At 40.5% G+C, this 10,172-nt stretch overlaps 1 protein-coding gene across 3 annotated transcripts in view; it reads left to right on the forward strand.

The window, feature by feature from the left end:
- The window catches only part of ANKLE2 (ankyrin repeat and LEM domain containing 2), a 28,144-nt gene extending 19,351 nt beyond the window's left edge, over window positions 1-8,793 (forward strand). For all 3 annotated transcript variants that reach the window (XM_061603203.1, XM_061603201.1, XM_061603202.1), the window contains exons 10-13: window positions 364-557; window positions 2,076-2,820; window positions 4,218-4,349; window positions 6,341-8,793. In XM_061603203.1, the coding sequence (XP_061459187.1) occupies window positions 364-557; window positions 2,076-2,820; window positions 4,218-4,349; window positions 6,341-6,581 (1,312 nt within the window). In that variant the 3' untranslated portion in view covers window positions 6,582-8,793. The remainder of the gene's footprint in view (window positions 1-363; window positions 558-2,075; window positions 2,821-4,217; window positions 4,350-6,340) is intronic.
- Window positions 8,794-10,172: the final 1,379 nt, after the last annotated feature.

Genomic DNA, 10,172 nt, shown 5'->3' on the forward strand with positions numbered 1-10,172 from the left:
TTAAGGTTTTATTTCTTACTATTACTTCCTCTCATACAGTACTAAATTCATTTTGCACGAATAGTATTTTATGTGCTAGATACAGCTTTCCCTTTAAAGGTTTCATTTGGTAAAAATAGAATTTTTAGTGAGATTGCTGATGGAAATTCTACTGAATGGTGGTGTTTTTGTTTTTTTTTGGTATGTGGATATTATACCTAAAAACACCTGAATCTGGTAAAGGCTTGTGGTCATGCCTGATGCATAATTCAGTTATTAAAAGCATTTTTATAGTCTTGGGGCTGGCTGATTCAACATGTGTTTTAGTAAACTTGTCAAATTTAATGTCTTCACAAATTATTCATTCTATCTTGTTTATTGCAGGGAGTTAGCTCATGAACTGGGGTTCCCGTGGGTTGAATACTGGGAATTTCTGGGCTGTTTTGTTGATCTGTCTTCCCAGGAGGGGTTACAAAAGCTAGAAGAATACCTGAGTCAACAGGAAATGAGCGATAAGGCTCAGCAAGAAAAAGGGGAGAATGAAACCCACAACAGACATAAAACTCCACAGCCTTCTGGTAAGAGCAAAGCATCTTTTTAAAGATGAAATTTGAATATGATGTTTGATTACTGAATGGGTTACTTTTCAGAAGGCTAGTCATTTAGCACAGGACAGTTTAGAACAGAGGTTTTTAACCTGTGGTCTCTAGGGGCTGCATGGGTGGGCTTCACAGAGCCTGTGCACCAGGCACACACATACACAAAAATGAATTTTTAATGCAATAAAATAAATTGTATGTAAAATTGTGTGTCTATATGTTTATGGACATTGGGGGGGGGGTCCATAGCCTTCATCAGATTCTCAAAGGGGTTTGTAACCCCAAAAAAGGTTTAGAACAACTGGTTTAGAAGCATGAGTTGGAGCAGTGTTGACACCAGGTTTTGGGTAATACATTCTCTGTGGGACCTCCCTCCCTCAGTGTATGTATTTCCTCGCAGCAGCAAGTCTCTGGGGATCTTGCTGAGATGTAGACTCTTGGCAGATTCCTAACCATGCCAACCCTTGATGCCAGCTTTTAGTTGGAGTGCCACTGCTTGTTTGCATTTTTGTGAATACCAAGAACTCTGCCCCAACTTGGGACATCATAACAGCATGATAAGGGGTCAGAAAAACTGCCACACTGGATGAGGAATATCAGTGCTGAGCAAAGGGGTTAAGCAGCACAGATGAAGAGAGAGGCAGAAAACACACCTCAATGTTATGCTAAATGCACATTTTGCCACTACTGAATCGGCTGTACGCACTGTGGATGGAGATGGGGCGATGCTGCTGCCAGTTGCACATGCTGGGTGGGTGGAAGACTTGGCATAATGGGTTATATCTAGTTAAGTCATACTCAGAGTAGACCCATTGAAAACAATGGCTGTTAAGTAGCTCAAGTCCAATAATTTCAATGGATCTCACTCTGAGTTGGACATCCAGCAGTTTCTGGTTAGAAATGTTCCCCCAAAACTTTCCCAATCAGGGCTTTTTTCAGTTTGCTCAGAGACTGTACAGCTAACTCATCCCAAAATAGAGGAGTTTTCTCAGACTTGTTCTAAAGGGCTCCTTAAGGGATTGGAAAGCTGCTTGTACAAGGCAGCCTTAATTAGTTTTTCATATAACCTGGCTACTCTTTGACTGCAAGTTCTCATACATCTTTTAGCAGAGTCAGCACCAGTCCTGGCATTATTTTGCTTGGAAATTCGAAGTCAGCAGCCCTTACCTTTCAGGCAGGAGTATCTGCCCTGTCTTGCAGTGGCAATCTGCTGTAGGAAATGGCAAGGTGTGGGGGTAGGAAGAATTAAGCCAAGGCACAGACACGGGGCGACAAATGGCAATCCCTAATTTAGAACAATCAAACAAACTCTGATTTCCAGTATTGATGGGAATATCTTGTTTGTATTGCAGTGCAGTATGGATGACTTGTAGCATTGTTTGTTTGAATCTGACTCTGAGACCGTTGGAAAAAATGGAATAGAAAGTTTGTTATTAAAAAATAACTAGTCAGCCAGTGTGATGTCAGAGATCAAAATTCTGTTATTTTGCTTTATAGGCAGAAGTAAAAAAAGCTGCAATTCTATCTCTGTTGGGGCATTTCTAGATGATGATGATATCAGTTTGGAAGAAGTAAAGAACAGGCAGAATGCTGCCAGAAATTACAGCCGAACTGTTCCACCCAGTGAACCAACCATCAGTGGCATCGGAATCTCGGAGTGTGATATCCTGTCCATTGAACGTACTGAGAGCATAATACCTACAGCAGAAATGTCTGATAGGCACTCGGAAAAAGGAATTCCTGCCAGTAAAAATGGATTTTGTAGCCCTGTGACCATTGATAGGACAGTAAACCCTCAGCGGAGGCATCCAAGTAGAGGAGAAGAGTGCCTCCAGACACCAGTCTCCAATTTAATGGAAGAATTTGATGAACTGGCTTTTCAGGACCAGACAGTGGTGGGTGAATGTTCATCAGAGAAGCCAAGCCAAACTGCCACAAAAAGAGAGTGCAAGAACGCTCAAGTGGAAAGTACAAGGCAGCTTAGGAAACCTAAGGACCATCTGACTAAAACATATTCACCGCTTCTCAAGGCAGGTGCAGCTGCTGGAAAGAGTGAGGATACAAAAATAAGGACAGAAGAAAAAACACAAGTAGAAGCTGGGAGGCCATCAACAGAAACTGATGTCTGGGAAGGGGAGACAAAACAGTCTTGCAATTCTGAATTGCAGTCTGAGATGTCCCCACAAAGCCTCCTAAAAGTCCCATCCTCGAATGAAAAAGCCAAGCAGCTATTTCTCATAGGGTACGAGATGGATGGTTGCTTAACAAACTGATGTTTTGTAGGCATCACAGTAGAAAGTGTTTTTTTAAAATTCATATTCTAGGGTGTTAGGTTACTAGTTAAATGGGCAGTGTTTTTAAGATGATGATGACAAATTCAAATGAAATTATTTTACAGCACTCAACATGTCTTAAGTTTTATACATAATAATTTCTAATTTGGATATAATTTGCATGTAAGCAAACCACAAGCACACACACCATTTGCATCAAAATCAAAATGATAAGCACAATGCATGTGATGTGCACACAGTTTCCTCCATGGCACAGTTAGCTGTAGAGGAAAACTTCATACATGAAGTGTCCTAAGATAAATTTAGATATTGTGAAGAATGCTATTTGAACCTCTGGGTACATGTGTGTTGAAGAGTGTACATGTTCTATGTTAGTTCTTCATGCAGCATGGATTACTACATTGAATTGAATTAAGAGATGGGGTAAATCAATTAGACCTTCCTGTGACTTTTAGATTTACATCTTGAACATTATTAGCAGGTTCATTAGGGAGAGAGGCCTCTGGAAGCTCCTCAGCGGTAACATCAGTCGTAGCAAGCTCCTATCAAGAGTAACCCATTGAAACGCTGTGGAAGGATAGTTTGCATGTATATGTTCATTACTTGATAACTGCAGCTGTAGGCAATGACATTATTGCAGATCAGAGACCATAGACAGAACTTGCATGTCAGCTCACTACTCAGACCTGGTACTCTTGCAGTGAATGCAATTAACATTGTTATCTGTCTGCTGAGTGAGAACAAGTGAAGTAGTTTTAAGTGTTAATTTTGTCCTCAGTCACTGGAGTTTATTAGTTGTTTGCATGCTGCATTCCAGTCTTCAGGCAAGCCATTTCTCTATTGTGATTCTAACTGACAGAAACTGCAAAGTGTATATCATGTGTGAGGATGTTTTTTACAGTTGCCTACATCTGTGTGAGCGAGTAGTCTTCTTTTGGTGATAGGCCCATTGCCCCCATCCCTCATTGCCAGTCCTTGCTGCAGTCTATGCATTGGGGCAGAATGTCTGCAGTAGGGAATCTTTTCTATCCGTCTAGACTCTCTATGCAATTTGGAACCTTTCTGCTGCAGGATTATAAATCACACGGTAAGCATACACAAGTACAGCAGTCTCCGTGTTGCAGACATTCATCTCCCAACCCACTGATGTGCAGGAGAAGCCCAGGTGGAGGGGCTTATCTATTAATATGCCATTGGCCATCAGGCAAAAGTTCCTATAATAATTGTACTCTCTCAGTGCATGGACACCATATTTGAAAAACCTGCAGTCCTCATTCGGGATTGTGGGAGTGAGGCATTGCCAGATCCTGTTTTCCTAATCTAGTTCCTTTTCTCTTCTGTCTAGTGCGCAGCCAACAAAGCTAGACAATGATGTGGTAACTGCATTACATGGGATAGAAATTGACTTACAAAGATTCCCTGCTGTTTACAAGTGGAAGATATCTGTAGAGTCCTACTCTTCTTCTGTACGGCAAAGGTACACTCAGATTCAATAAAAGTTGAAAACAAGACCGTCAAATCCACTGAATGTTCTATACTGTGCTATGTGGGTATGACTTGCTAAAAGGAACAAGTCTTCTCTGTGTGTATGCTTTATAGTTTTACAGTGTGGCACAGCTGAAAGTGGTATGGCATAATGTTAGCTGACAAAGTGCCTGGCCAGCATGTTCGGCTAAATAGATTTAAATCTCCTCCCTCCCACCATTTCCCAATAGCTAGACAGTTCTTACTGGCAGGGTAGCTAAAATTGTTTGTGAGAAGTGGTGTTTTTAGGTCACTCAGCTAGGATTCTAAGAAGCATATTTACTATTCTGCTTCAATAGCCATAGTTACTGGAAACCACCCAGAGAGCTTCGGCTATGGGGCGGTATACTAGTATAATAAAATAAATAAATAAAATAGCTGTTAATTATGCTTCTTGTGAAAACAACCCCGTACCCTCCTCTAGCTCAGATCTGGCTAGGCACTCAGCGCACCTGTTTTGCACAGAGACAAACCCCCATGCCTCTCTATGCCTTTTCCTTCCAGGCAGAGGCATATTGGCTTCTTCTGCACTTGGCAGGCAGTCAGAAAGCCTGTCATGTATATGCAAAGACAAGTTGACGTGTTTACTTCCAGCTGGGAGACAGAGGCTTACTAAGGCTCTGTGTTGGCTGGTTACAAGCACAGAGACAAAAACAAAATGTTGGGCTGGATTAGGTGGGGTAGGTTGAGGAGTCCACCCTCCCAACTGCCACATTTCCAGAGGAATGCTCCACTTGTCTCAACTGCCAGAACCTGGCTGACCTCTAGACTGGGGGAACAAGCAAGATTGTCAAGTCCTGGCTTGAATTACACAACTAAACTTTGTTCTGGTCAGGTGTTCAAAACATAATCTCCTGGCCATTCTTAGAAGGCAGCAGGCAATTTGCTTACAAATGATATTAAATGAAAAATGTAAATGCTTCCTGTGGAAAAACTCTGTATCTGTGTGTATATTTATGCTTTGGACAAAAAAAAAGGTTCTGTGACTATCCTGGGGCCTTGTATTGGTATGTTACAAACCTGCCTAGTAGTAGCTGCTGATTATGAGAGAGACACGATCACTTTGAGAATGTATTAGATGGGGCTTGGATCAGGTAAATTCATTCTGATTGTTCTGGGGGACAGCAGACTCTGATTGGCAGGAGGTTCCAACCAGTTGGGAGTCAACTGTCAGTAAGGGAGTCAGGAGTCTGGTGGTGGCGGTCAGTTAGGAGAGGTGGGATTTGGGGAGATAGGGAGTTGGTTGATAAGGGCAGTGTGAGGAATAAGTCCAGAGAATTAGCAGAGGGAAAAACGGAGGCCTGGATATCAATACCCAGTGTGTTGGTAATACCTGTCTGGGGAAGATCAGGATAAGGGAGCCTGTCACTGAGTTGTTCTGAGATGCTGCCCTGCAAAAAGGTCTTACCAGAGGAAGGTGACACAAGTGGGTTTTTAAGGTTGACTTAGCTATCCAAGCAGCAAGGAGGGCATCCAGAGGAGCTTTGGGATACAGAGGCAGATTGTCCGCAGTAGCTGGACTGTGTTGAGGGGGTATTTGGCTATGGTAGAGGTTTAGGAAATTTGGTCTGTAGTAAAAGCCATTTAGAGACTGGTGTTTCCTAGGTCTTTAGAAACTCAGCAAGCACTCAGCAAGTCCCAATATCTGTATTGCCTTATGTGAATAGTACCCTTTTAATAAACCAGCAATCTTAGTTTAAGGTTTATCCCGTCTCTAGTGTTGGTGTCCGTTGGCTGAGGCATTAATTGCAGCCTGCATTGAAAATAGCATTGAATATGAGGGACCTGGAGAAGATCCCTGGCACTCCCATTTAAGTCTAACCCTTCAACTATTTATGGATGTTAATATTAACATCCATCTAGCACAAAGCTTCTCACAGCAGCTCAATTTATTTCTCATTTGTTTTATACTTTCCTGCTAAAAACCATTGTCTCTTCTTGCAGTTGGTCAAGTCCATCACTAAAAGGAAGATTCAAGTCTCCAACAACTTTGAGCCCTTCAAGTGGTCCAGCATACTGCATCCCAGGAAAAAATAGCCCAGTATTCAGTAGTCCCGGGAAGTACAATATGGCTGCTGTCAGCTTCTCACCAGATCTTGGGAGCCCTGGACGGTACAACTCAGCATATGTGAACCACATTATGTTGTCTAAGCGGCATCTCTTCTCAGGACCACCTGCCCATTAGAATGTGACTTTTTAAAATGGCAGTTAAGTATTTTAAGGTGGAAAGGGGGAACTAGGGTGTTGAAACACAAAAGTGTGTCCCAGACTTCTTTTATTTATTCTTGGGAAATGGGCTCCTTGCAGTGAATGTCTTCGTTCCATTTACCAGATTATTGGTGATTTGTAGATTAGTAACAGTTACATTAGAGCACCTGAGGAGTTGACCTAAAACATTTCCTAAAGTGACTGTGGATAGAAATTACCTTTCTTGCACACATTCATCCATGCCCATTTTGCCATCACAGTGCTGCTCCTCACTGGCAGCCCTTTCACTGTAGCAGCTGTAGACTAAAGGGAATGCAAGACAAGTTTTTAAGCCACAAGTCTTCCAGTTGAGCTGAAAGTTGTTTTGTTTCAAGGTACGTGGGCTGCACATTTGTGGATTGCTATTTTATCTAATTAGAGCTGGTTTAAAAGAACAGCAAGTGAACACTTTACTGTCCATTACTGAGATGTTAACAAAAGCTAATGATAGAAATCAGTGTTTGTTTTGTATTTGAACAATTTCTCTACCCCCATCCCACTTATCATGGGCAGATTTGGCAGTTCTTCAGAAAAAAAAGAGCACATTAAAAATAAAGTTAACACTGGCCTTTCATTTAAAAGTCCAGTTAATTCGCTTATGGGAACAAACAAGTTGGAAAGTTACTTCTGTGTTTGAAACTTCTAGAACAGATTCTGGCAGTTGCATTAAAATGTAGCACTCCTTAAAATGTCTACCTTCTGGCAACCGAAGTTCTGACATTATTTTGGAATGGCTCCTTCAGACTTTATCCAAGTCTACATTATTAGTGGGTATATTCACTGCAAGCCTTTTTAGTAGCCTGGTACACTACTGCACATACAGACAACATCTAGAATGGAAAAGACAAAATTAGGCATATTTATCATGCTGGAAGTAGATGGTAGTTTTCATCATAGAGCTTTGGTGGCTTCCTTATACCAGGTGTGAGCATTTTTGTATACTGTTTCTGGGTATGATGTTTTGGTACAAAATTCCAGAGCTGCACTTAAGATTCTTCCAATTTTATTAGTGCCTTTTAAAACATTTTTATGTTTAATATTTTTATCTTGCTTTTTAATAGGTGCTGGTGTCTTATATAAGCACTAACCGAGTTTTAACTTTCCAACACTTTTGGATTTTTTTTAAGCTGTCTTTTATAATTTAAAAATTTGAAGGGATGCTGTAACCATCCATTTATTATTTTGTACATTTAATGTAGGTGGTCTAAATGTAAATTACAGAATAAATATTTGCAGACAGGATGGTTCTTTATCCTTATTATACCATTGTTTGAATGGGTTTTTAAATATACAGCCTTTCTTGGATACAGCTCAATTCTCTTATGACATTAGTCTCCATTACCCATATAATTTTCTAATAAATACAAAACAGAGTATGGTTCAATAGATATACATATTGAAGCTGGCTTCTTCTAATACAGGCATCTGTAACTGAGACTTCGTGGAGACTCCTCTGTTGCTTCTGAAGGGTATTTCTTTAGTTTTGTGGTGGGATCTTTATAGGTGCCTATTTTAGCTGTTGGCTTCTAAAATCCCTCACTGTGGTATGTGGGTTATCTAGGAAGTCCAAACTGACTCCACATAGCACGCTAAAAACGCTATATACACCTCACACCGTTCTGTGTGTCTAAGGTACAAAGCCTTCCATAATATTGAAAATAAGCTCTCAGCGCTCGATGACCTTAAAACTAGAAGCTATGCCACCAACCCAAGGCACAGTCCCCTCATGTAACGCTTTCTCTATGGCAGCTAAAGAGTATTAGTGCTTAGCATCTTCAGATATTTGGTTTTGAGAAAACCCAACTTTAAACAATTTACATTTTGTTATGTCTCCTTTGCTTTATGCTTGTTCTGCCTTTTAGTATGAGAGTGTAGGTTGTAGTCACCAAGTTCTACTCAGTATAAACCCGCTGAAGTTAATTCTGTCCATTAATTTCAGTGGGTATATTCTGAGTATGATTAACATTGGATACAATCCCGTGTTGCTAGAGCACAAACTTGCCAGTTTGTAACACTTGTGTTGTGGTGGGGGAGGTAGGGGTCTAAAGGGTTGGTGTTAGAAATATTAATGTCTATAATTCACATTTGAGTCTTCTTTGTCAATGTGTTCAAGTGTTTTTTTAATAATCTTATTAAATTTGTTTAAAATATTTTTGCTTCTAAGTAGTACTTGTGTATTGCACCAGCAGTGGTAGTAGAAATATACTCTTTTGCATGTTGAACGTCATTCTCACACCCAGCCCCTGAACAAGCAACATTATGGACAACATGGTAGATTTAGGTTCTAAAAATATTAAATATGCATTAAATTCATATGAGGGTAAGACTCACTGACTACTAGTCAAGATGATGACTGGATACAGTATACCTTGAATAGCACCAGTTGGTGGTTAACATGAGTGGAAGAGGGCTCTTGCCTGCATGACGTGTTTTTGAGCTTTCCATATGCACCTGGCTGGCCCTCGTGAGAACACAGTGTCACACTAGTTTGTTCAGATGCAGCAGTTCTTACGACAGAACCTTGTGAACAAGTGGCAGCTGTGAATTTAGTGCAGATTTAATCATAGTTCCTTAGATGGTATTTGTCTGCCTATTCGTACATTAAAAAGTGAACTGGCAGTGGGTTGGACCTCTGAAAGTTGAAAAAAAACCTCACATTATAAGACATTCCTAATGTAAGGTACATAAATAGTCTACTGTAGTGGAATTGTTTTGTTTAAGCAAAAAAAGGAAAACCATACCTCACTTATGGTATTGACTTAGAAAACACAAGGAAACGCTGTAAGCAGGTTTAGGTCCAAGACCATCCAGTGATGGCTCTTGTGCTAGGCTGTATTCATTTAAGTCCTATAATTCATGTAAATTAATGAACTTAAGTTGGTCATGTCCACTAGCTTCAACATTAGTCCTAGCCAGAGAAGACCCACTGAATACCACCCACTGCTATTATACTTTTTCCTTCTGCTGTGTTCTAAGATTCGCTAGAATCAAGCCTGAGACCTTTGAAAAGCAGCAGGAATTATTATACAGCCATCTCTCGGGTTCCCTGTTCTAGCCACCTTCCCCCTACACCCAAAAAAATAAAAACTCTGCATAAGATATGTAGGCACAGCCTCCTGTTTGTAAAGCACACAATGGCTAAAGCATGATATATACATAATAAAGATTAGAATAGCTTCCTTACTTTTTTTTCACTCTAGCCATGTTTAAGCTCCTTGCTCATCTCCATAAAATAGAAATAAAGTTCTACTCATTCATACACACATGCCACAATTTCTTCACTTTTAGTTCTAAGAGTGGTTTGAATTTCTACTATAAAGATACAAAGCCTACCTTACTGCTGTAATTACCTAAAGTCTTATAGCATTTTAAAGTGTGGACTGCTCCATATTGGAGTTGCAGCTACTCCAGATCACTCACTCAGTGCTTGAGCCTAGTTCTAAGCACTATCCCTCTAGTTTCCATTTTTACAGTCAATTGCCAGGCTAGACAGGGAGAAAGGCTTCATAGGTGAAAACATGCTGAAAGT

This window comes from Rhineura floridana, chromosome 19 (assembly GCF_030035675.1).
Source record: "Rhineura floridana isolate rRhiFlo1 chromosome 19, rRhiFlo1.hap2, whole genome shotgun sequence".
Classification (NCBI taxonomy): Eukaryota; Metazoa; Chordata; class Lepidosauria; order Squamata; family Rhineuridae; genus Rhineura; species Rhineura floridana.